The 23,332-nt window shown below is 40.9% G+C and overlaps 3 protein-coding genes across 3 annotated transcripts in view; 2 read left to right on the forward strand and 1 right to left on the reverse strand.

The window, feature by feature from the left end:
* The first annotated feature begins 114 nt into the window (after nt 1-114).
* il17rc (interleukin 17 receptor C) lies at nt 115-6,541 on the forward strand. The gene is made up of 15 exons (XM_054616717.1): nt 115-268; nt 641-949; nt 1,313-1,556; nt 1,782-1,885; nt 2,091-2,205; nt 2,296-2,340; nt 2,446-2,561; nt 3,230-3,286; nt 3,395-3,449; nt 3,535-3,752; nt 4,086-4,139; nt 4,222-4,273; nt 4,394-4,489; nt 4,725-4,763; nt 4,854-6,541. The coding sequence occupies exons 2-15, from the start codon at nt 857-859 to the stop codon at nt 5,516-5,518; spliced, it is 1,953 nt and encodes a 650-aa protein (XP_054472692.1). The 5' UTR covers nt 115-268; nt 641-856; the 3' UTR covers nt 5,519-6,541.
* An 85-nt stretch (nt 6,542-6,626) lies between these two features.
* LOC129106365 (protein disulfide isomerase Creld1) lies at nt 6,627-11,027 on the forward strand. Its single transcript, XM_054617754.1, has 6 exons — nt 6,627-7,053; nt 8,278-8,490; nt 8,579-8,662; nt 9,835-9,930; nt 10,046-10,186; nt 10,268-11,027. The coding sequence occupies exons 2-6, from the start codon at nt 8,310-8,312 to the stop codon at nt 10,486-10,488; spliced, it is 723 nt and encodes a 240-aa protein (XP_054473729.1). The 5' UTR covers nt 6,627-7,053; nt 8,278-8,309; the 3' UTR covers nt 10,489-11,027.
* A 4,750-nt stretch (nt 11,028-15,777) lies between these two features.
* LOC129106302 (ERC protein 2-like) overlaps nt 15,778-23,332 on the reverse strand; it is a 29,603-nt gene continuing 22,048 nt past the window's right edge. The window contains 7 exon segments of the mRNA XM_054617686.1: nt 15,778-15,804; nt 16,003-16,052; nt 16,100-16,623; nt 16,677-16,720; nt 18,195-18,342; nt 19,237-19,397; nt 19,613-19,736. Of these exon segments, the coding sequence (XP_054473661.1) occupies nt 15,778-15,804; nt 16,003-16,052; nt 16,100-16,623; nt 16,677-16,720; nt 18,195-18,342; nt 19,237-19,397; nt 19,613-19,736 (1,078 nt within the window).

Consider the following 23,332-nt stretch of genomic DNA (forward strand, 5'->3'; position numbering starts at 1 on the left):
AATGAGGAATTCAGAACAGGAAGTTTCAAGACTATGGGCATTTTGACATGCTGTGCTGTTAGGACTAAATCAGAGAGAGAAACAGAAAGAGAGAGAGAGAGAGAGAGATACACACACACACACACACACTGGGGAAAGGGAGGGACGTCTCCTGAGTCAGGACAGTGACGTGTTGTGCGGTTCAATTTTCACATACCTCAAACACGCGACTGACAAGGTGAAGCTGATCTGAGGACAGAAACGAATTTACAGTGGATTACTAATCACAGTAAGTTACCTACATGAGCGTTCTATGAGATTACTTGTGTAATTGTATTTAATTTCTGACGTTAGGTTGATATACTAACATCAACGTCTGATCTTAAGTCTTCTTAAGTCCACTGTTTGCTTGTTTCATGCTTGAAGGTGTTTTAAAAGGGAACTACCCAGTTCCCAGTGATTATGTCTAACGATTTGTGAACTTTTTTATTTGATTTATCAAATATGTTGTACACCAGAAAACTATTGGAGTCAGTTTGTATCAAAAAGAAAATGTGTTGTTAACAATTGTTGAGGCTTGTTTTAATTGTTTTCATTCACAGGAAAGTTATGAAGAAACAACTGCCTACACCTGCATTAATGTATGTCTCTTCTTCCCCAGGACATAAACAAAGGTGGAACCCATCAACTCTGACAGCTTGTCTCAATTCACTACGTTCTCCGCCAATGTGCAGTTTCAACCAGGATTATCTCAAGTTAATCTTCAACCAAAAGTCGTGATGAGGCCACTGGACTTGTTTAACAAGGTTGTCATGCCGATCCTGGAGATATATGTTTGGAGAAAAATGCTGTAGGACTCAAATCATTTGGAAGCACAATGTTTCTCCCTGGATGGTCCATTTGGTGTGGTTTACTGACTCTACGCATGTCAGCCTGGGGTTTGGACAGCGATGAAGTCAATTGCTTGCAGGTACTTCATGATGCACTGCTAGGATACATTGAAGCAGATATTTCCTCCGTTGCAGTATAGTACACACAGCTTTTGTTGACAGATCACACTTTTAATTTCCTTTTAGATCTGGAGCAGCCTGCACCGACATTTTCATTTCCTTTTTCTCCTATAAATTGTCTTATTGTCAAACATTAACTTTAACAGACACAGGGATAAAACCATCAGCCAGCTTGTCAAAATAAAGGGCAGTTGTATGTACATTATTCACAGTACAGTGAACAGTTAATATTTACCATCCTGATAACATTCAGTTACAATGTGATGCCACTCAGTAAACATATGTTTTTCTTGTTTTCCACATTTAATTTCGCCTCCTTTTAGGGTCTCTCTAATTGCACCATACAGAATGAAATGCCTCTTATTGTAGCAGAGAATAATAATGGTGTCAGTGTCCAAAACCTGACTCCACATTTCAAGCTCTGCTGCAAGGACGGAGCGCTGTGTGCATTATGTCTGGAGATAGACACAGAGATCCACTTCAGTCCAGATAAAGACATGGAGGATGAAGGCCACTCTGGGCATGATGAAGAGGATTATAGCGATGAGACAGTGAGAAATCCAAAAGGTATGAACTAAGGCTACATGAAGCCCAATGTCACGTTATTACGTTATTTGCATTACAATAGACCCATATATATGTACAATATGTTAAGTATACTCAGTTCATAGTTGTTGGCTTAAAACATGAAAGAAAACACAGGTATGCTCTTTAAGCGTTGGTTTTTTAAAGTTTGATTTTCTATTACTGCTTCAATGAATCCTGAGCCCCACCTTTTCTGTGTTGCAACAGCGTCTGTGATACTGTGTTACACAGCCGCCTCCACCATGCCCACGTGCAAGAAGGTGGAGTTTACGGTTAATCATGCAGCTCTTACTCAGAAAAACCGGGCAAAGGTACTGTAGACTCCCTGTGCTGGAATATAAAGTATGTAATGTCAATAGGGATGTACTGTATGCTCACCTCCAGTGACCTCGTCTTTTAAACTCTATCTGTGTGTGTGTGTGTGTGTGTGTGTGTGTGTGTGTGTGTGTGTGTGTGTGTGTGTGTGTGTGTGTGTGTGTGTGTGTGTGTGTGTGTGTGTGTGTGTGACTTCTACAGTTTTCTGTGGTGATCCATAAGCCAGCTGGGGTTTCCTTCAGCAGTCATGTGATTGTTCATTCTTCCAATCCGTCACAACTATGTCGAAAGGTTGTATTTCCCTCTCTAGATGAAGGTAAAGTTTGCTCTTTTAACTACAAAGCACATATTGAGCTCATAACTGGCTACTACAAGTAGTGACACATGCTCTAACATCTCTCTTCAGTGTGTGCCTCCGAGAAACAGCAGGGACGTGTGGAACAATGCCGTGGTAAATAATCCCCACATCATACATGTGTTTTGGTTTCCTGGGCCGTTTTGTTTCTGTATTTGTCTTTGGGGAAGTGACCCAGTTTTTTTTCTTTCCCTCCTTCAGTGCCCATACTCAGCACTGTAATTAACCAAGAGATGGAGTGGGTGGAGCTGTTTTCTGGAAGCAATAACAACCTTACCTCTGTGTGCATCCAGTACGAGCATAATGGAAGATGTCAGGTCAGTGTTGTGTCTCAGTTTCGCATATGTTTTTACATGTTTGTTTTGCTTTTGAGGTTGTTGTTTTTTGTTTGTTTGTTTGCAGAGGGTAAAGAAAGTATTCAGATCCCTTGCTCAAGTAGAGAGTGGCAATACAACAATCTAAAAAAAATCAAAAAAAAAATTCAAGTTAAGGTGTATAAGTACAGCAGGTATTATCAGCAAAATGTACTTTAAGTGTAAAAAGCAGAAGTGGTCACTTTACATGTTAATATGTACTAATTGCATTTTTATTACTCGTGCTTTAGTATCTAAGCAGGATTAAAACTGCTTTATATACTCTCAGGTAGTTTAATATATAAACAATGTTGATAAAATGTCAAACAGTTGTGTCAAACAGAAAATGTACATCAACTTTCTAAAAGCACAAGTTGACATATTCTAATTGTTTGATTTGTATAATCAGCAGTCAGACGCCTAAATACATTCAGTTTACCAGCATAAACATGTTTTGAAATTATTCATCAATAAATTGTATTTTCCCTCTGAAATTCAGTAGTAGTATAAAGGGGCATAAAATGTAGGTCAAGTTTAGTACAAGTGTTACCTGAGTTAATGTTCACAGTCACTCTTCACCACTGGTTTGTCGCTCTCATTGAAGTCACGATGTGTTAAATCTTTCTTTGTAGACATGGAACAGGAAGCCCATCCCTCTGTATGATGTGACCCCCTGCATGTGTCTCCAGGTACCATCACGTAAACATCATGATTACCTATGGCCACCACATCAGCTGTGTTGTGTCTATGCAGACCTATTTGACTGATGTGTGTGTGTGTGTGTGTGTGTTTCGTAGGTATGGAATGAGGACGAGCAGAGGCGTTCTCTGAGCTGCCCCTTCACTAACACAGGTGAGACATCTCTGTTTAGTTTACAGGGTGAAGGGTGGCCAGTTTACCTTTGGTATGCTGATGTTTCCTACGTGCTCCATTGCAGATTTCCTCCAAAGGAACGTATGGCAGAATGTGTCAGTGTCTGTCAGCCAGGGTCAAATGAGCAACTACCACACGATGCTTCAGTGGAACCTGTCTGCCCCCTGCAGGCTGGAAGGAGAAGTGTGGCCCTGCCGCAAAGAAAACACCTGCAGGGAGATGGAGGGCTTTAGACAACAGCTGGCAAACGGCACATGGAGACAAAACCATGAGGGACTGTGGGTAAGAAACTTTAATACTGAACGTTGTAGCCTTCAAAGTATCCCTTTTATTTCCACAGTGCTTAACGTTTGGAAAAATCATCTTACAGGGTCACATATATATATTCTGTGTCAGCTTGTCTCAACTCGTAATGGAAGTTATATCATGTTTACACTGCCTGAAATAAGAAAATGTTACACGAAATTCCCCAAAATTTGAAAAATCTTTCTCCCAAACTTTGGGATCTCTGCTAGAATCTAAAGTTAAGACCTTTTGGTTTGAATGACGTCTTGCTACAACAGCTAAAAAACACAAGTTTTTAAAGACCAATATGTATAATTGTGTCCTCTTCAGGAGAAAACAGGGGTGTTTGAAGAAATCAAACTTCAACTCTCAACATGTGTGATGGTAAAGTATTTGCAAACTGTCCTTTTATATTTACTAAGTTACTGATACTGATTAACTCATTAATGATTATCCATTTGTGCAGGTGAAGGTAAAAGGAATGGGAGATGAGCTGGGTCCATTTTGTTTTAAAAACAGTGAGTCCGACACAGTTTTATAATACAGACACTGGTGCTGGTTGGGACACATTTTGCTCAAATACAGCAACTGTTTCTTGAGTTCTTTAGAAACAGGAGTTTGTTTTGTTCTACTTTCAGCTATCAGGTGGCGCTGGAGTCTCCTGGTTGTTGGCGTCATGCTGCTGGTTTGCTTGACTGTGCTTCTATTTTATCTCCTTCATGACTTCGTCAAGAGTGAGTTTTTTAATTTCCTTCTTTTTGCATTGTGTGTTGAATATGTAAGAACATACTGTAGGCTACAGAGACAATCTGATCTGGAATTTCTAACCAACCCTTGATGAAATATACTTGCCTGACTTGACCCAAATTTCCCCAATTTACTCTTTTATGAATTATTTGTGGCACTGAAATTCTAAATATCCCTGTAGTATATTTCTGCTAAGATTTACTTAATTTTCTGATTTTATAGAAGGGGCGTGGAGCTGGCATCATGGCGGATTTGTAAAGAGTGAGTATTTTCTTGTAATAAAATTTGTTATGTAGATAATCATGAAGTTGTGATGGAACAACTATCTGAAATTGTTTTTTCTCTCTAAAGTTGACAGAAAGAGTCATGTGGTGTTGCTGAGCCCCCCAGATATGGATGATCGTGTTTCGGAGTCGGTGTGTCGGCTCGGTTCCCAGCTCTGTAACCATGGCTTCAGCGTGTCTGTGGACCAGTGGAGCAGGAAGGAGCAGTGCACTCTGGGGCCTCTGCCGTGGCTGCACTCACAGCTGCTGGAGCTGAAAAGCCGGGGCGGCCGAGTCGTGCTCGTCTTGACCCGCAAAGCCTTGGAGAGAGCTGAGGAATGGACCCATCGGAACAAAGAGGTCATCAAGACGAATGGGGACGACAAGGGCCTCCCTCAGATATGTTCCCCTTACTCTGATGTCTTCTCGGCCTCCATGTGCCTTGTCCAAGCGGACAAGCAGCTCGGCAGGTCCGGAGAACGTTTTCTTCTGGTGACACTCGACTCCCATCCAATTAGTGACAGGAGTCTACCAGAGCTTCTTCAAGGGCTGCCCTTGTTCCAGCTTCCCTCTCAAACTGGGGCTCTCTTGGCTGAGCTCACTGTGGGAAGGACTGGGAGGGGATCAGGTGGAAGGACGTGGACAAGGTGGAGATGGAGTGTCTCACATGGAGGGAGAGCAAAGACTAAAGAGGGACCAGACCAGCAGAAGGCATCCTACTGTAAATGTGCTGGAGTTGAGGAAACTTTGTGACAAAGCATTTGAAGCACCCAGAAAAGAATTGCTGCTCTGTGCATGAAGGACAATTTCATCCAAATTGTGGATGAATAAATAATAAGACACTATTAATGGCTGGCTGAAAATGATCTATATCGCTGTTATAGTCAAGAAATGCAATGAAATTATCAACTTTTTACCAAAAACGTTAAATGATTTCTAACTGCACTGCAGTTTTTACGTATGTTGCTTCAATACATATAAAGCAAATTCTACATAAACTAAATTAATAAATATGCTAAATAATATATGTCCAAAACAAGTATGAAGAAGGATATACTTTTATGGTCCTACTCCTCTGTATAACTTCAATAATGTTCTTAATGTTTATCACACAAATCATCGCCTTTATGTTTATCAAATACAGTATAACTTAACAATTCACCTTAGTGTAAATCAAATCTAACTTAAATGATTACATCAATGTTTATCCTATTAACACATACTGTAAACTTCCCCCCTTATGGTTTGAGTAATTATTAAAGAACACCTTTCCTTTTAGTTATACCTGCATCAGTGCAGACCATACAGTGTGTGGAGCAGACCTGAGTGCTATTTGAGAGTTTGTGTTTACCTAAAGATACATACTATCTGTATATGATACACTTAATGCACACAGACTTTATTTTGTTTTTTTGTATGATGGTTTATTTTCATTGAAACCCCCTTTATGCACATTTCCTTATTATTAAAAAGGTATATATTTTTTATAATTGAAGAGGCATTTTTTTCCATTGCATTTGATTCTCCAAGTAAATATTTCTGGATTATGTGGTTGGGAACTGGTTCTCAGGCTTTGTCTCAATCAGCTGAAATCTGGGGAATCGGTACAGCAACAAAACATTATCACCGTGCAGGTGCCTCTCCAGCATGTCCCAACAATCACAGAGAAAAACTAAACAGATGCTGTCAGGGAAAATGTTTAAGTGTTTAAAATGAACAAAATACCCTTAAATAACATCAGGCTTTACTACAAAGACTTGTACTACTTGTTTTAAGGATTAAATCATGTATGATTAAATCATGTGTATATTTGTTTGTTTTGCTCTTCACATAGGATTTGTTGGCCCTAAGAAAAATATAGAATATTGCCAGACTTGTCCTTTAACCTTCAATATGTTTACCCTAAAATCTTACAGACTAATTATATCCATGTAGCCTGCTGTATGTCTCCCAACACCTGTCTATAAATAACTGTGTGTATTTATGTGCATGGCGGATCTCGATTGTGATTGGCCGTCTCTCAGTGAAGGACGGTGGATCGTATTGGTGCAATCAAGTGTCAGTTAAAGGACACGGAGAAGTACTTGTTTAAGAATGTCTTCGCATCCCGGAGGGGCGGTGCGTTGAGGGCGCTGCGTGCTCCGCCCGCTTGGGATGTTTGGTTTACATTCTGAAATCAAACACAAAGTAGTTTTGAAGTGTGAGAAGCGCAAGTCGGCTGCGCTCACGACTTTTTATACTTTTATAAAGACGAGACAGTTCAGACTGAGTCGAAGCACGTAGAGGAGGTAAAGAAAACTATGAACCCATGTCTCTTTTTTGTTTTGAGGTACAATTAAATGCTTGATTTGTTCTCCTTATGTACATGTGCAGAAGTATTATTAGCGAAAAGTACTTCAAATGAAAATGACCCGTCCCAGAGTAATGTATTTATTTAGCACGTAAGCAGCATTAATGTCGAGGTGGCGCCAACTTAACTATATTCTGTGGTAGTTTCATCTACAATGCATCATATCTGTATTATCATTAGTATGCAATATTGAATCTGGAGTCACTGTAGTGGCCAGGCACATGTGGAGAAGTAAAAATACAATAGTATGTCTTTTGCATTAATTGAATCAGAATTATAAAGTAAAGTACCTAAAAAAAGAGGGATAAATCTGGTATTTTTTAAGCTGGACACTATTTTCTAATGTTTTTGTATCCAACTGACCATCATGTTTAGATCAATGTACCGTTAGTCACTAAAAGTTCTTGTTTTTGCCAATGAAAAAAGTGACAACATTATGATTTTTGATAGCTGAATATTGGGCATCAACAGGTCCGACTCTTTAAATCATTTTTCCTCTGTGGGTGTCAAAGGGTCTCAGCACCCACAGGACCACCACCTGTCTCCCCAGCTTCAAGGCCTTGCAGCAACTGGTTCAACCTCCTAATAATGGCAGCCATCGAATCCAAGACCTAATCCACGTGGTAGAAATCATCAAGCGATTCAGACATGACTTAATAAATCATTTTGATAACACTAAACTACTCTTGTCTCTACTCCAATAAACGACTCATTCCTGACAGTTCTCTTCCGGCAACATGTCACCTCGCGATATTTTCAGAACGAGACTTCTACTTGACCGAGAATGTTGTGCGCTCTACTACTTACTGATCCAAATTCAGAAACTGTCGTTCCTATTAGGTCAGTTTGGCACGAAAACATGGGAAAACAAGGTTCAGGTTGAGAAATACAGATGTGCAGTTGAGTAATGTAGGCTGCTTAGTTACTTCCACCTCTAGTGACCAAACAGTTCGACTCTTCTTTGTGCCTTGATCACCAAAATATCAGCAAGGTCTTATTCAGACAGATGATTAGATATGACCTGAACTGTATTTTTCGACTGTCCCAAAGGTGAAGCTTTGTTTTAATCACTTGAACACTTTATTTTGACAGCAATATGTTCCCAAGAATTATGATCTCAGCTTGCAAGCATCATTTAACAAACCTAGGGTGTGATATTTAGGATGAGATAAACAACTTTACCTTGTGGACCTGATGGGACGGACGGGAGACAGGATGCTTCACAGGAACCTGCTGCAGGCTGCCTGGCTGTGCTGTCTGTTGGCTGTTCGGGTGCACAGCTGTCCAGATACCTGCAGCAAGTGTTCAGGCCCAGAAAACGACCAGTGTGAGGAATGCAGAGCGGGATGGACGCTCCATAATAACACCTGTGTAGGTACTGTATACGGAGCTTATCATCCAATAAGTGTATGGAATAAGACAAGCAGACGTTCTTAATGTATATATGTTTGGATCTGTTTTAGACGTTGATGAGTGTGGCACCGAGCTGGGTGTCTGTCCTGCAAACAGCTACTGCTTCAATACAGATGGATCATTTGAGTGCCGAGGTCAGTGCTTTAAAATCAAATAGAAAACAGTTAAAAATACCAATCAATGTTTGTTTTGCCAATGAACAGCCCAGAACATGAATATATTCAATTTAAGAGTGATATCAAAGAGAGAGAAGCATTAAATCCTCACCTTAGGAAGCCGAAACCAGCAATGGATTGACATGTTTGACTGATAAATTACTTTACATTTATTCAATCAGTTTTTAAAATGTGTGTCTTTTCTTTTTCTATTGATTAGCCCTTTGGCTGATTATTGTTTCAGCACTAATCCAAGCAGAAGGTGATAAATAATTGTCAGACAAGTCAAAAATATATCTAAATATATCAATATATGATACTGTGAGTCATAATTATACCAGTATTAACAAAACCAAAGCTACCAAACCAGCCTTTTGATAAAATAAATGAAAACTTATTTCTTTCACAAATCCATTTTCTTTTCTTTTTCAACTAATGATTTTTCCTTTATTTTGGTCTTAACAGACATAATCATTTAGCAATGCCCTATTTTCCCCACACAACATTTTCCATTTTTCTCACCACGTTTCTCACCAGGTTTTTTTATATTTATATGATAATGAGATGGGTGTATCAATGTATGAACAGTTCGGGATGTGTGTGTGTGTGTGTGTGTGTGTGTGTGTGTGTGTGTGTGTGTGTGTGTGTGTGTGTGTGTGTTTGTGTGTGAGATAGCTTCCTTACCACCACCCATTATAGATCGTAGTAATTACCCATATGGGGAATTGTATGCAGCTGTATTGCTGCATTAACTCTTGTAACAGTAGGTGAAGCCTTTAAGCATCCATGCACATGCTCACAAAGGTCTACATTTTTTGGTTTAGTTTGTTTGATGCTATGAGAAAGGAGATATTAAATCACACACCTACAAAATGTTGAACATGACACAATAAAGTGCTGCAAGTCCTTCATAGTGGAACCTGATGATCACTGTGGCCCCTGATCACTGTGGAACCTGATGATCACTGTGGAACCTGATGATCCCTGTGGAACCTGCCCAGTGATCTTAACTTGTTCCCGAACTAAGTTGCTCCACTGGAGAGCTTAAATATTAAATAATATTTCCAGTTTCTTCTAATCCGATTGTGTATTGTGTTTTTTTCACTAATTGTTATGTAAATAAATAAATAAAATGGTCCATCTTTCCTCAGACTGTTCCCCGGCCTGTGTGGGCTGTATGGGTAGCGGACCAGCCCGCTGCAGGAAATGTGCCTCTGGGTACACACTGACAGGGTCCAAGTGTGTGGGTAAAGGCCTAAAAGAGAATATTTTTAAATATTATTTTATCAGTACGCATTATTTGTGTGCTCCTGATGAGTCTCTGATGAGATTGTATCATGTTTCTCTCTTTGTTTTTCTCAGATATAGATGAATGTAGTGACAGGGTACTTGCCTGTCACGGTCTGGATGAGATCTGTACCAACACGGAGGGCTCTTTCCGCTGTGACTGTGCTGAGGGATTCATCCATAAAGACGCCGTCTGTGTGAAGAAGCAGCAGTCTAGTGGGTGTCATCATAAGCACGATCATGTGAACGGACCTCACCTCAGCTCACCACAACCTCTCACGCTTGTCTCTTGTGCAGGTGTTCAGGAGAAAGGTCTGTTTGAGGATATCCAGGACGACGAGGTGGAGGTGCTGCAGCAGATGCTCTTCGGGGTGGTGCTTTGTGCTCTGGCCACACTGGCTGCTAAGGGAGATCTAGTCTACACATCGGTATTTATGGGAGCAGTGGCAGCCATGGCAGGGTACTGGCTCTCTGACAGGGGAGACCGTTTACTAGGCAGCTTAATAAAGGGACGTTAAAGCTGTTGCAAATAGACTTATACATTTCATGTGTCGCTGCTCGGCAAGGCCTTGACAATCAAAGTTCAGACATAGCAGATTATTCTTATGCATTTACTTGTATTATAGATGATATAAGTTATTGATATGAAGTTAGCTTCATCTTTTAAAAGTAATTCTGTAATATCACAGAGCTGGGCAAAATGAGTGGGAATGTTTATTGTTGACCTTTAAATATTAGTTTGACAAAGCTTAATTCAAGTGGCACTGACCAGCTTGGTCCGGAGCTTTTCAACTGTATTTAACTGCCTTCATCCTTTGATTGAGTTTGCTTTGTCATCACAAACTCCAGTCTCACTGATGAAGACGGCAAGAGGCTGTTGAAAGTGGTTAAAGCGTTCGGGTTATTGGCCAAAGGGAAGGTAAAAGACTTTTAGACAATTGTACCATTTTCCTGTTCCGAGTTGAAAATCAGCACCAATCGTCTCATGCTTTTTTAAAATTGTTTTCAAGCAGCTATCTTGTTCTGGCATTTGGAGCCACCAATGTCCAATGTTGTCATTTTTAGCTTGATTAAAGAGGAATATACAGCTTGCTTGTATTTGTGTGCAGAAACAATGTATTAGATTTCCTTTTTACTCAATTACACTGTATTTTCACTCTTTAAATATAAAGTTGTAACATTAAAAATTCAGTATATAGGAATATTTTATTGCCACTTTTCTCGAAAATGTACATTTGTCTGAAGAATATAAAACACAAATAATTGTCCTATGTTAACATACTTACCCAGGTCATCGCTTTCATCATTTTGCAGGGTGCTCATGTTGTTAATGACATAAAATAAATAAATAAATAAAATAGCATTACTGAACGTTAACATCCAGGACTTTTGATAGTGGAACTTAAATGATAATGGTAGAAATAGTTATTAGCATAATTCACCAAGTTAGCTCAATTGTTGCTATTCTTTATGAATAATATATTATGACATTGAAACTGATATGAAATCAATGTCACATTTGACTTGCTAGTGTGCTTGTTTGCACTTTACAACAGTATCATACCATGCATTTGAGTTTAGTACCATGATTGTATTTGTACTAGAAAACATCAGAATTTGCGTACAAGATTGAACTGATTTTAACTTAGAGTAGAAAATCACAAACAAAGACAGAAAGAAAGTCACCTTTATTTGATGGATATAAACAAGCTGGCCAACACTCAATAGTAATATTCTGATACAGCACATACAATAGCAAACTGGGTCACTGAGGACAGCCTCCTAGGTTTAAAAAACAGAAAACATCACAGAGTATCCATGCTTCATTCAAAACTTTCACTCAATCTCACTTTTTTTTTACTCTAGGGACTTCCTCTGATAAAGTTTTTTTTAAATAGATTTTTCTCTTATCCATTCATACACACACACACACACACACTGACGCATACTCACATCCATAAACGCAGCTATGCACACACGTTCACCTCTCTCTTTTCTTAATACAGTTACACAAGCAACCCCAAAAACATGCTGCACTCTCACAAAACTGCACAGGCTGTCTACTAAGGGGACACAGTAAGTGAGACACACATCAATCTCAAACACAACATCACACCGTCACGATGCAGATGCAAGTAATGAATGAGGAGTGATGCATCATGGGAGATTAGCTCACGTTCACACAAGTTATCATTCAGCATGCTGGACACTCACATTGAACTTGTTCCTAGGTCTTTACTGTACAGCTCAAACATTTACATATACAAATAGTACAGTCTCAAACTGGCATATTCAGTAAGCCGAAACAATAGAAAAAATAAAGCTAACATAAATACAAAAATAATAAAAAAAAGTAAACAAGATCTGTTCTGTCAAAGCAAAAAATGTTTATGGCATTGGTCACAGTGATTTGTTTGATCCAAAGGTTCAGCAAAATATAGTAAAAGAAAAACAACTTGTATACAACAATAAAGTGAAAATATGTGTTAGGCTTTTCATGCTTTTTGTCTCGAAGGCCTTTGAGAATTACTGGTGAACCTACAGGCCTTTCAACTCGAGTCTTTCTACACGGCTGCTTCTAGGCACAGATGCGCACTTGACTCTTTGACTCCACCTCACACTGAGTCATTCAAAACCAGGATTAGTCTTTCGTCTAAGCCTAGGAAACCAGCCCCAGCCTCTAAGCCTCTGTGTCTCCAAAACCTTTTTTTGACAGTTGAGAAATCGCTCTGCATAGAGAACAGGAGATTATCCTTTACATCATCGCTTTCAGTTGGCACATTATGTAAAATTCAGCATGCATGGGCACAAATGAAATGTTTCATGTTTTCTACCATGTAAATCATAAATGGTATTTCATGGTAGGAGAAGCCCCTACTTCAAGTATTCAGTAGATAAGGACCTGAAAATGGAGGATTCGTACTCCGCCCCCCTGATGGTAAAGTGAGAGGATTTTTGCTCCTCTGTCTGCTTGCATTGTCTTCCCTTTTTCAAAAAAAAAAATAAGGACTTTTCTCTGAACATTTGTAAACACAAACACGAAAGTTTCACACAATCTGTTGATTCTTGGTCAGTGACAGGAGCTATAAAGGTTCACATGTGAAGCGGACACAACAGGTGCTGCATGGGTCACCTCGGTTTGTGGAGGATGGGTATATGGAAAGACATTTCTATACAACGATCAACACTTGGCCATATAAGTGAAACACACGGGCACCAAGAGGGGAGGGAGAGGAAGTAGGGGATTGTCTTGAAACAGTCTAACTCAATTTTGCCACTACACTGCAACAATGTGTGTTGGTTTTTCTACTTAATCAGCTGTCACAGTCACGTATGTCACCACTTCTGTTTACAAGACGACAACGACGACAATCACGCGAAATAAATGCATCTCGACAGAGTCACTCAAACCTCCACTTGAATGTTAAATGTGATAGTCCTCACTCACAAGTGCAAGTTTCTGACTGCTGAGTGTAGCAGACGTAATCTCATTGCTACTTATGTGAGCTGCAAAATTCAGTCTTTTTTTTCATTGTTCAAAGTTGTCACCAAAAGCGGTGATCAACTTAATGTTTTCACATTGAAGAAAGGAATGTTATAATGTCATCTTTACTATACTTCTAGATAGATTTGGATATATATGTCTATTTCACATAAACTGCTCTAAAGCTCTTGTTTTTTTCTTTTTGGGCTGTCCTGTGTTTTCAGACAGGGAATGTTACTTGCTGCTGAGGGGTTTTCTCATGTACAAATCAGAGAAAAATCACACCACTCAACACTCTCTGGTTCTAGCCAGTTAGAAAAATAACCATGAAGAAAAAAAACGTATATATTATCTTGTCAGTTTGAAACGTTTTTCTGACCACGTATAGACACACTATAGATTTCTCTCTATATGTATAATATATGCATATCTATCATATATGTGTACAGTTTTTGTTTTTTTTACGAGGCACAGGCCTCCTTGTTGAGAAGGAGAAAACAAGTCACTATGTTTGGGGAGGTCACACAGACCACTGTTTGAAGAGGAGGATTACAAGGGAGAGGAGAGCAGGAGCATACTGTAGGTCAGAGACTGGGCTGTCAATGGTACAAATAGACCTGCAGGGAAAACATCTATTGAACATCCTCCACTTCATGGTCTATAATGTATTTAAAGTAGCAGTATTCATGTAGGGAGATCTCGTCCCTGTGGGTCTTGAAGTGATCGTTGCTCACAAGCCCCAAAGGTCAAATCGTATGTACAAAGCAGTCTTTTACAGTTGTTTGTGAAGCCCATTTTGGGATCAAGTCCCTCGACTGTAAAAGGACTAAAAGATGCTCTTGACCAGGTCTTCTGACACCATTTAGTTTGAGCACCAGCAGAAGCACCATTAGTAAAAATTCCTGCAAGACGGGAGGAGGTGCATAGTCTCAGAAACGGAACATAATCTGACTGATGAGTAGTTTCTGACCGCTCTCTTGGCCGCTCTGATTGGATGGTTAATTACACTTTGATCGATAAATTTGAGTTAGGATGGGGGAAATAGAAATGCATCTACTCTACACTGACAACTGCATAGATTGATTTTTTTGACTACTTCTGATTAAAATGAGGTAACGTGAAGAAAAAGATGGATGGCACCCAGAGCCTTGAGGCAAAAAAAACATCCAAGAGCTAAAGGCAGACTTTTAGTCAGCTCTAAGCTTCACTACATAACAACAAAAAAACTAAAATACCTCAGGTCAGGTGTGTGGGACACTATATCTCTTTTAGAAATGCTCATCGGTAAGTGTGTCGGGTTTAAAGGTAAAAAAAGAGGTCACTGTGTGCCACAAAGAGAGAAATAGCTCATCAACACGATCAGATTATTAAAAGAACAGAAGAGTCATGAGTGTCAAGATAGCCAGGTAGAGGGGTCAGATGTCACCAGGCGGGTCAGCAGGGCAGTGAGGATCAAGAAATCATGAAAGTGTTGGGTGGGGGAGCCAACCGGAGCCAGAGGAGTCAGTCAGGCAGGTAGAACAGACAGCGAGACATCCGTGATCTTGAGTTTACCACAGGAAGATGGATGAGGAACAAATACTGGGCTGGCAGACAGCTATGAGATCTCTGCTGGGAGGATCTAGAGGGCGTCGTTGGCCTGAAGAGGTGCAGCGTTCAGCAGGTGACAGACAGGTGAGGTTGACCTCTGCAAGACCGCTCGTTCAGGTCTTTTTTGTTGATCACATGGCCTGTCCAAGCAAGAATCTGACTCACAGCACATCTGTCTTTCCATCTGCATCAACATCTGTCTCTTTCCTTCCAATTCAGTTCCGTATCTGAGATCCTGTGCTGAGGAAGTAGATGACGTCTGCGCTTGTTCACACAAAGAAGTAGTTCCAGGTCACCTTGAGCAGAAATGTTTGGAAATGTATTTTCAATAAATAACATAATTTTGTGTGCTATTATATATTATGAAAGGAAAATGTTTGAAATTACCTGCAAAGCTGCCTGTCTCCCCGCATGACTTGCACACCTGAGTGCCCCCTCCTCTTCCCCAGAAAATAAACAAAGGTCCCATTGCTGAGTGTTGATTGAGTGGAGGTAATAAATGTTTGGTCGGGTAGTGTTTCCACATCATGGCATGGCTGTGCTCCTCCAGTAGTGACTGAATCATCTGAATGCGACAGAAAACACAACTCAAATATGCAGACGTCAAGCAGCTGTTTCTTTTGTTATGAAATATAGCAGATGCAGAGGACACTGACAATCATAAAGTGGGAAAATCGTAAACATAACTCACCCCTTCAAAACAATATTAGAGCTTTGGTTGTCACAGCAACGATTATGCCCAAATGCCCTCGTCGTCATCCTGCTGATGTCAGTGATACAGGCCAACATCAGCGATATAGGCAGTGTGATAGAAAAAAGAAACGTTTAATTTTAAAAGTTTACAAGTAAAAGAAAGCATCAGAGAATGAATTAATGTGCGAAGTAGTTGCTGTTCTGCTTTTTTCAGGGCTTAACTTTGATGACAATGTTTAAAATGATTACACAAATGACAACTGACCTGGTCCGGGGCAGGGCGGTGACCAGCATGGGGGGGTCCTCGGGCCGGCCCTCCACGATGATGTGGCGATGGGTGACGTGGATGCTGGGCATGGTGCGGGTGCTGAGGGTGTTGGGGGTGTTGAGGGTGCTGGGGATGTGGATGCTGGGGATGGGGTCCTTGTTGTGGAGGGCCGTGTGGGTGCTGAGGGTGAGGGTGCTGCTGCGGAGGAGGGTGTCCGTGTGGGTGCTGTGGAGGATGCTGTGGGTGCTGTTGGTGAGCGTGCTGGGGCTGCGGGGGGCGCGGGTGCTGTTGATGCTGGGGAGGTGGTTGGGGGTGCTGAGCGTGCTGCTGAGGGTGCTGTGGATGAGGTGGGTGAGTGTACTGGGGTTGTGGCTGCTGCGGGTGCTGTTGGGGGGCCTGTGGGTGCTGCGGATGCTGTGGGTGTTGCGGATGCATGGCGTGTGGATATGGAGTCTGCTGGGCGTGGGGAGCATGGGGAGCGTGAGCAGGAGCGTGAGGAGCGTGAGCAGGAGCATGAGGAGCGTGAGCAGGAGCGTGAGCAGGAGCGTGAGGAGGAGCGTGAGGAGGAGCGTGAGGAGCGTGAGGAGGAGCGTGAGGGTACTGCGGCTGGGGCTGAGGCTGAGCGTGGGGGGCTGAGTCGGGGGTGGTGAGGACCATGTGGGTGATATTGCTCATCTTCATAGTTGTCCGTTATCAGCTTCATTCTGCTTTGTGTCTGTGGAAAGAGGAACCTGGTTAGTGATGATGAACAGCAGCTGTTAAATGAAGAACATTATTCCCTCACAATGAACATCAAAGGAGCTCATGACTGGACAAAGCACATATTTTCAGTATATGTGGATTGACATAAAACAGGAATACCTTACAATGTAATACAAACCAGGGCAATAACCATGCAACCAGCATTGAGGCTTTTATGTTTCTTTTCTTTCTCCGACTTCAGCTGATGAATTTTCATCTCCATATTCAGTTTTAAAGTCTTTATGATTATGTTTAAAAAAAAAAAAAAAAAAAAGTTATTTTGGAAATACACTCAGTAGCTGTCTTGCTGATTATAATAAAATGATTGATACCACTCTCCAATCTATAAAATGAATACTAAACTACCATCAGTAGCTGATTAGCTTAGCATAAAGACAACAATGGGAAACAGCCAGTTGTAATCTGTCCAAAGGTTATTGAAATCCATCTCCCTATCTGTTTTACCGGTACAAAAATGTAATTGTTAAAAAAGACAAGTTGTAGTTCAAGGGAGTTTGTTATAAATCTTCTCATCAAACTCTTGCCAACAAAGTAAAAATCAGGGTAGTCTAAATCTGTCCGTTTTGATGTGGGTCAACATTTAACTACTTACTGTTACTCATAAGTAATGCAATTTACTTCCATTACTATATGTTTACATTATTTATGCGATTAATGAGAATAATTTGTGTAACTACCTCTGTCCTTCTGACTTAAAAGTTATTTAATTCCATGCAGAGTGTAAATTATTTACAAAAGCAGCTACACATGTGAGTCATGTTAAGTTTAATAACACTTAGCAGCATGTTTAATGGCCATATTGTGGTTCCTGAATTCCTGGTGTATAAATCATACTACAGCTATAGACCTAAGAGTTTGATTTTGAATTAGACTCTAAAATTTGACTTGGACTTGACTGCTGCAAGACTTTACTTACTTGGGACTTGACTCCTTGAAGACCTGACATGACTTGAGGCTTGAAAGCAAAAACATTTAAGACTCAAGTTTGGACCTGGTAAACACACCGTGAACATTACACTGTTAGGCCAATGCACTGAGTGGATTGGACCGCAGCTATGCAAATGAACACAGCTTTGATAGGAAACCAACAGAGCTCAAATAAAATGTCATGTCAATGGCCAGAAAAGAGTGGCAAATGACTTGCAATGTGCAAATGAGAGCTTGTAACTTGACTTGGACCTGTGTGGAATGACTTGAGACTTGACCCGCCTCAGCTCTGATAAAGCATAATGAGACACATTTGGGGAAAAACTGAACTAGCAAAGCAGATCAGTGGCCATGCTTGTGCAACGCCCCCTGTAGATGAAATGGAAAAAAAATGTCTTGCTGCCTTTTGGAAATACATTTTTCATTTTGATTAATGTTGCCTTGGCAGCCAGCTACAGTGCAGACATATTTTTTCCTTGACATTGTGCTGCAGTACTAACGTGTTGTTTGAGCTGGTGCATCAGTTTGTCCCGCTCCCTCTTGAGGGACAGCACCTCCTCTTGGGTTTTCTTCTTGTTGGACGCAGAGAGTTCCAGCAGCGCAATATTAGCATCTTTCTCACTGATGGCTGCCAGAAGTGCGTGTTGCCTGTAGAACAAAAACATTATGCATCAGCACTTATATTATATAAAATAAAAAGCACGTTAAAGAAATGGTATATCGGTGAGACATCCCATTACACTCTTTAAACCAAAAAACTGTATCAATTCAATGTAACTGCATGCAAGTCAACAGTTGTTTAAGTGCAAGTAAATCTACATAGATCCAGATTCAGGAGTCAGATGAATATCAATGAATGTCAAATCAAGTCACTAAGAAATCGGAATGCTTTGTACTCACTCAGACTACATTTCTCACTTCTCACTCTGATTCAAAGGAGTACAGTAGATAGTTGTTTATACACTTGCTCTTTTTCTTGCCTAGAGTTAGATGAAAAGATTTATACCAAGCTAATGTTTGTTTAGTGTGAAGTGACAGCCAGCATCCAGTTAGCTTAGCTTAGCATAAAGACTGTACAAAGGGGTAAAAAGGCGGTTTGCCCAACCGGTAGAAAGACCAAAGTTTTCCGTAGTTTACATTTATATACGGGACTATTTGTTGGCCAACCAGAGAGGCTTTCTGTAGTCTGGTTGCCTGGCAACTTCACAGTGATGACAAGACCCAATTAAATTAGTGTCAAAAAGCATATTACTATTTATTCTATTTAAGTCTGTAAAAATATGAACATCTGAAAATCAATTAGCCTGATCAGTTAGGTGATATATTATGTGAGTGTAAACGCTGATATGACTTTAATATAAACTAGGTATTTATTTGAACTGCATGTCCTGTTCCTCACCACAAATACATTTAAAACATTATTTTGGTAGATAGTTAAGAGATAATTTCTGTTTCCATACAAGAAAAGAATCCATGCCTTAGCTAGAAACACAGAAGTGAAATAATGGGCTGTCTTTGTGAGGTTGTCATGACGGCACTAACTTCATCTCCAGTATCTCCTCCAGCTGTTTCCTGCGCTCCTGTCTCATGTTGGTGAGGTGGCCGTCTCTCTCCTGCAGCGACTGCTGTGTGGAGGACAGACGCTGCTTGGTGGAATCCAGCTCCTGCCTTGTCCTTTCCAGCGTGTTCATCAGCTCCTCCAACTGCAATAGATGGGAACACACACCAAATGTATGAATAAGACACAGAGATAGAAATGTAGACACGTTTCCGTTACAAACGTATTTAACCATGTATCACTATTACATACACTCAGCTAAAACAAATGCAGTCTAACACAGTCCTACAATATATCCTACCTTCATGAAAGTTATAATGAACTGGCAACTGGGTCTATTTCTCAAAAGTAAATCTGCACCTTTACGTGGTGGCCACTGTCCATGGAGCCGTCTTTACGAGGGTCTTGTCCTAAGCCTTTCTTGTCTCCTTGTGGTCCCAGTTTGATGTTTGGACCCTTCTTTGTCAGGTCTTTGCCTCCTTGTCTGTAGAACCACAAAAATGAAGCATTTTCATGCAAATCAATTTTCTGAATACCATTCTGTAGTTGCTGTAGCATTTATCTTTTAAGAAATGCATAATACATACTTGAAGCGATATTGTTACCATTGATGTGATAAATAGTAAGTATATGTGTTAGTAGGGTACAATATATTCTCATATATCACAACAAAAAACATGAAACAAACAAGAAGAACAAGAACAGCGTAATGGAAAATCATGTCAGGTGCATTTTGAATAATTCTTGCTTCAAAATGTTACCAATCATGAGATCACAAGGAAAAAGCAACAAGACATGAGCCTCACAGATGAATTGATGGCTTCGTGTTAACATGACATTGACGAGATGACTCACAGGTTTAGGCCCCAGAGTAAGGATGGATACGGGTAGAGATGGGAGCGTGATGGGGAGGGAGGGGCATTACTTACCTGGGAGCTAGACTGCAGATGGGGAGAGGAAGAGATAGAAGAGAAGGGGATGACGGGACAAGTGGAGGAGACATTGGAAGCAGCAAACGAAAGCACACAAAGGAAAAAGTAAAAAAAGAGACATTAGAACCAGAACATAAAGAATCAACCACAAAAAAAAGAAAACAGAGGACCCAGAGGAGATCACAGTGTGTTCATTGTCAAACAACATGGGAGATCAAAGAGGCGCCTGTGACAGCCGCTGCTGTACAGCCTGACACGGCGAATGCAGGATGCACCTTCTCCGAAAACATAGAACCGTGTGCATCTGCTGCCAAGCCTGGGAGTGGCAGACATGCAGTCAGACAGGCAAAAGTCAGCAGGGCAAAAGGAGAAGGGAGGAAGACAGGTCTGAGTGCCGAGCAAAAGGAGGGGAAGCGGACAGTGGTTTGACCGAAAGGAGGAGTGAGCTAGTGAGAGATTAAGTTATGGATGCAGGATTTTTCAGACAAAAGAGACCCGACTGGACTGACACGCTTCAAGATGGAGGTTCAGTCCAGATCCTACCTACTACAGCACCTCACTCACAGAGCGCGTGTAGACCTGGAGCACAGCAGCTCTTTTTTCATGCAGGTCACTTGGCTGATCATTTCTCTTAGTATCTGGTAGAGCAAGCTAGGGATGAGGCAGGTTAGGAGGGAGAACAGGAAGGTGGGCACCAGGAAAGACCACTAGAAGAAAGAGGGGCAGCACGTGATGTTACTGGGAGGATAATAGGATGAGAATTAAAGAGGGAGAGGGTAACGTAGGGGGAGTTGGGCAGATGGGTGGATGGAATGAGCAGGGGGAAGTGTGCTCATGGCAGGAGGATGACTCAGCTTTAAGGACTAGAACTTCATACTTAAGCTGCAACAAACACTTAGCAACAAAAAGTCACAAAAAAGTGTATGTGTGTGTCTGCAAGCTTTTTAGTGTGCATATGTGCTCTATCATATTTCAGCAAAGGACACTGAGGAACAAAAAGTACAATATAGTTAACTAAAATGGTTGGAAAAAAGCAAAACAGCTGGTAAAGTCACACCAAGAAAACGGCTTCTATTGCAGTATATAGTGAAGTATTTACAGTATTATTTAGTATTTATTATCTATATGCAAGTGCAAATTTTGATAGAGGCTTTCAGTTACAACTGTGAAAATGATACAGTGTAAACTGTGAAATTTGGTTGCTAGTTTGCGGAATCCTTGGTGTGATTGGTTTGATTGTGCAACTTTACCATGCATCACAACAGAAACAGGCCACAACAGGAACCCCAGGGCGAAATAACATCAACTGTTTGGGTGTGCCAGACATACATTGCAAAAATCCTTAAACTTTAGTATTAACTTTAATTATCAAGACTTAAAGTATTTGTGCCACATTTGTGCAATTATTAATACTCTATGATGTGGTGCTTTAATTTGCCGTAATCTGTTTTTTCATACGACAAAATCTTTGTTAACATAGTTCCCCATTCTATCATCATTGCAGACATAGATTGCTTTTAATGCAGGTTGCCACATGCAGTTTGAAAACATAAAACATGCACCATGAACTCTCTCACACAGACTGATCTACAACCATTCATGGCACATACACATATTCCACTTAGCAAACACGTGCTACTAAAATAAAAGCAAACATGGATCCAGGGATCTTTGTATCATGAGTACGGGTACAGCATAACAACACAGTATAAAAACAGAGCCCGTCACTCTGATACAAAGATGAGAATCCCAGGCACACAGGTGAAACCAGATGCAGTTGCAGCAGTCGCAGTCGGAGACCTCAACCACGCAGCCGAGCTGAAGTGCCAGGGCAGAGCACTCACTTTCCCAGGAAATCCCACACCATGCCCCCTATCTGCTGGGGGGCAGCGGACACAGAAGGGAGCGGGTCAGGGGGAGCTCTGCCACCGGGACGAGGGGTGGGGCGAGGGGCATAGGAAGGGGGCTGGTTTCAGGGGGGACAACAGAAAAGAGGAGGAGTTGTGTTGTGTAGGAGATAGAGAAGAGATTTTTAAAAAACAGAATTGGATTTGAGAAAGGAAGAAAAAAAGGAGATTCGAGACCAGAGTTGAAAATGATCAATGGCGGACGGTGAAGAGAATGAGGTGGACATGAAACAGAAGATAGAAAGAGGAAAGGGACAGAAAAAAAGTGGGTAAAGATGGCAAAAAGGACAAGAACACTCAATTAATAAAACAGCACAAATAAATTAGAAGGACAGAGAAATGAAATGGCCCCTTTCATCTAGCCGGGCGGGATCAACAGAACTGGTTTTGTGACTCTTAAAGTGACGGGGACGAGGGGCAGTCATTGGCAGACGGTGCTCATGTGTCGTTCTCATGCAGTTTATCCAATCTTTGTCTCATCAGGTAGATTCGGGTCCAGGATAATGACGGTGGTCTCTTCCATCAGCCGAACCAAAGCAAAAAGCTGCATCCAGTGAAGAGGCTCTGGACCACACGGAGGATGATCCACGAGCTGATGAGGCCGCAAACTCTATTCATGTGGTCCATTAACCGAAATCAGTCAGACCTCTTCCATTAAGGGGATGACATAGAGGCACTTTGTGTTCTAATATCACGTCTAACAAAGCATCACAACTTTAACAGAGACCCTTCTGTGTGTATCTCAACATGCATCCAAGGAAAAGTGTATTCATGTATTTCTGAGAGTATTATAAAAGACTCCATTGCAAGAAACTGTGCTGACACAAACTCATGGTGTCACATTTGTACCAACAGGACAATGACAGTACATGTATACAAAGACACAAGGAAGTTTACAACATAGAACAGGGCACTTAAAAGTTGAAAGTTGACTGTTGAAATTCCAGGGCGAGCATGACCTGCTCCTAGCCTCAAGGGACAAACAGTGGCGTAGTGTATTTTTAGGATAATAACATTAATGAGGTTTCACCCAAATTACAAAATAATATTTTGTCAGCTCACAGAAAGGTGGAAATTTCAATTCCAAATTAAAAAAGCCAAGCAGATAAAACCAAAACTATCTGTATGGCAACAGCACACAACACAACACTAGTGAGAAAAAAGGCCTTTCTGTAATTTTGCCCTTAAAGCCCTTAGAAAACTTCCTATTAGTGATATCATCTAACGATAGGAAAAAGAGG

This window comes from Anoplopoma fimbria, chromosome 17 (genome assembly GCF_027596085.1).
Source record: "Anoplopoma fimbria isolate UVic2021 breed Golden Eagle Sablefish chromosome 17, Afim_UVic_2022, whole genome shotgun sequence".
Taxonomy (NCBI): Eukaryota; Metazoa; Chordata; class Actinopteri; order Perciformes; family Anoplopomatidae; genus Anoplopoma; species Anoplopoma fimbria.